The sequence below is a fragment of a genome, unplaced genomic scaffold, assembly GCF_019419815.1.
Source record: "Pyrus x bretschneideri cultivar Hongxiangsu unplaced genomic scaffold, Pyrus_bretschneideri_v1 Contig51, whole genome shotgun sequence".
In the NCBI taxonomy this organism is placed as follows: domain Eukaryota; kingdom Viridiplantae; phylum Streptophyta; class Magnoliopsida; order Rosales; family Rosaceae; genus Pyrus; species Pyrus x bretschneideri.
In genome coordinates, this window is record NW_025999789.1 from 1,067,017 (window position 1) to 1,069,609 (window position 2,593).

The 2,593-nt window shown below is 46.2% G+C and overlaps 1 protein-coding gene across 1 annotated transcript; it reads left to right on the forward strand.

Moving 5' to 3' along the window:
- Window positions 1-959: 959 nt before the first annotated feature.
- On the forward strand, window positions 960-2,247 carry LOC103954065 (protein FAM133-like). The gene is made up of 2 exons (XM_009365873.2): window positions 960-1,079; window positions 1,306-2,247. Exons 1-2 carry the CDS (start codon window positions 960-962, stop codon window positions 2,245-2,247), a joined length of 1,062 nt encoding a protein of 353 aa, XP_009364148.2.
- Window positions 2,248-2,593: the final 346 nt, after the last annotated feature.

A 2,593-nucleotide genomic window follows, 5' to 3' on the forward strand; every position in this document is an offset into this window, starting at 1 on the left:
CCCATGCAAACTAGAAGAAGTGAAAAGCCAACTTACACTAGTTTTTTTTTTTTTCTTTTTTTGTTTTACTTCCGGAAAAAATACATACCCAACCTACAGCTGCAGCACTTGTAGGAGCTGAAGCCGGCCATTGTTGGAAATTTTCCCACTAATGCTGTTGTCCTTCACGTCGATCACGTGAGGAAAGTATGACAACTTGTACTGCAGAACCTTGCGTTGGTCGAGATGTAGATATGCAGTTCGAGAACATCACCGTCTACTTGAGGAGCAGTTTCTTCGGATAACATGGGAAGTGTACAGAGTTCCTTTGGAAATTCACCCGAAATTTGATTGCCTCCTAATGCTAAAACAAGGAGCCTCGGAGAAGCCCCCAACTAACTAGGAATCGATTGGGTGATTCTGTTGAAACTCAAAATCAAGACCCCTACCTTCCCCATTGAGGTATTTCGCCGTTGAGCTCACAGCTACCCAAATCCAGCATTTGAAGATTTTGGAAAATTAGCCATTGCTTCATCACTTGGAATTTTCTCTCCTAGATAAAAACTTGTCGAAAGGAGGAGTACCTTGATTCTTTTGCAGCACCATTAGTATCTTCATTTCCCCTGTGATGTTTGTCAATCGGCTGTAGCTGGGAGAGAGGAAGGACAAGGATTTGAGAGAAAGAATCTCGGGCTGTATCTGTCCCTCTAGATTGTTTTTGCTCACTCAAATTGATTTTAGGGACTTGCATGAGCAGAGAGACTAGTTGGCAAGAAATTGGTGAAGTAGAGTTATGACCAAGATCAAGTATTGGTTTGTTTAATAAGATTGGAGAAGTTAAGTGTGGAGATGTTTCCTTTGAAAGGTTGATTCTGCAATTCCGTTTGATAAGGTTTGTGCAGTTCATCAAAGATGGGGGCAGAGAGCCTTTTAGACTGTTGAATTGAAGGAACAGTAGTTGTAATTTGGACAGCTTACCAATGTTAATTTACAGGGAGAAAACCGCTCTATCCGTTGGACTGGAGGTCAAGGATTGCGAGGTTGAAAATTATTTCGCACCGTATAGTGAATTGCGAGGCAATGCAATTTCTTCGAGTGTGGTAGCATTGTAGATGTCATCCGGGAGTAAGAGGTTGTTGTAACCAGCGCGAAACATGTGCAATTTGGAACACGCATCTAGTCCATGAGAAATATTGCCACTACATTTATTTAGGGAGAAATCAAATAGTCTAGTCGAGGGAGACAAAGAAGACAAATAGGGAACGGGATAGACCCCGGGAAGGTGTTCTTGACGTTGAAACTATTTTGCTCTAAAAAAATGTTAAGAGTACAACTTTCAACAACACCGTCGTCTTCTTCCACAAGAACTCCCCGGAGCACAACGCAGCTCAAGAGCTCCGCTCCATTGTGCTAAAGGAAATGAACGACCAGCTCCCGAACCCACAACCCGCGACCGGAACAGTAACATCCAACGTGCCCAACATCAAAACCAAAGCTCCGAAGATCGAGCCCGATGGCTCGGAGAAACCCACCAAATCTTCCATTGTTGTGTGTGGAAAGCGTGGTTCTGTCAATGCACTATCAGAAGGCGGTGCGAAGAGCAGGAAGGGAGATAAGGTCGAAGAGAAAGCAAAGGTGGCGAATGAGAAGAAGGCGGGTGGTGCTGCATTGGTGAAGGTTGAAGACAAGAGGATTAGGAGGAGGAGGACACAAAAAAGAGGCGGGCGGAGAGGGGCAACCACGAGGGGCAGGAATGCAGCGAAGCCAACGAAGCCGCATGAGTATGGCGTCAATGAACTCAGTTCGCATGACGGTTTAGAGGCGTTGGAAGCGGAGAAGGAGAAGAAAGAAAACAGGAGGAAGAAGCAAGGCGCAGCGAGGTTCTTGAAGCGAATGAAGCAGAACTCGCCGAGCACTGAAGTGAAGAAGGAGACATCGGATGGTTCTGAGGATGATAGTGAGGAGAGCGAGGACGAGAAGAAGAAGAAGAAGAAGAAGAAGAAGAAGCCGACGACGAGGGGTAGGAAGAAGCCGGAGGTTGAGAGGAATGAGAGGGTGACGCGGAGTTCAACGGGAAGCGGGGGAGGGAGGGGAGGGGGAAGAAGGTGTCAGGGGAGCAATGGGAGGGGAAGGAGAGGGGTCCGGAGGCCACCGAAGAGGCCGGAGACTGCGGCGGCAGAAGCAGGGAGTAGGAAGAGAGGGAGAGAGAATGGGGAGGCTGATCAGGTGGGGAGTGCAGGGAGGCGGAGAAAGCGTACAAGGAGGTGAATGCGGCCATTGTTGTAAGCTGTAAATTATTTTTGGCATGGTTTGGGTTAATTTCTGGTCTTGTTTTGTTGCTAATGCTAGGTTTTTACAGTCTTTTTTTACCTTTTTACCCAAGAGCGGTCAAAAGAATTACTAGAGAGGGATAGGGAGAGACAGAGATAGATGTGCTGTGAACTTGTAGAATGTTTTGGGGTCATCTCTTTTTGCATATACAGATCCTGATGAGTAGCATCATCAGTGAGGACCCCTTTTGATCTAGTTTCAATATTGTCCTTTGATTTTTATAGTGTGGGCTTTTTTGTTGCAATTGGAAATAAGCTGGGTCCAAAACACCTGAAAACAAAGG

Excerpts from the sequence above, each read along its gene's own strand:
- LOC103954065 (XM_009365873.2), top strand. The coding sequence starts at position 960 with ATGTTAATTTACAGGGAGAAAACCGCTCTATCCGTTGGACTGGAGGTC. Across the intron at positions 1,080-1,305 it reads ATGCAATTTCTTCGAGTGTG|AGTACAACTTTCAACAACAC; the intron begins GTAGCATTGTAG and ends AAAAATGTTAAG.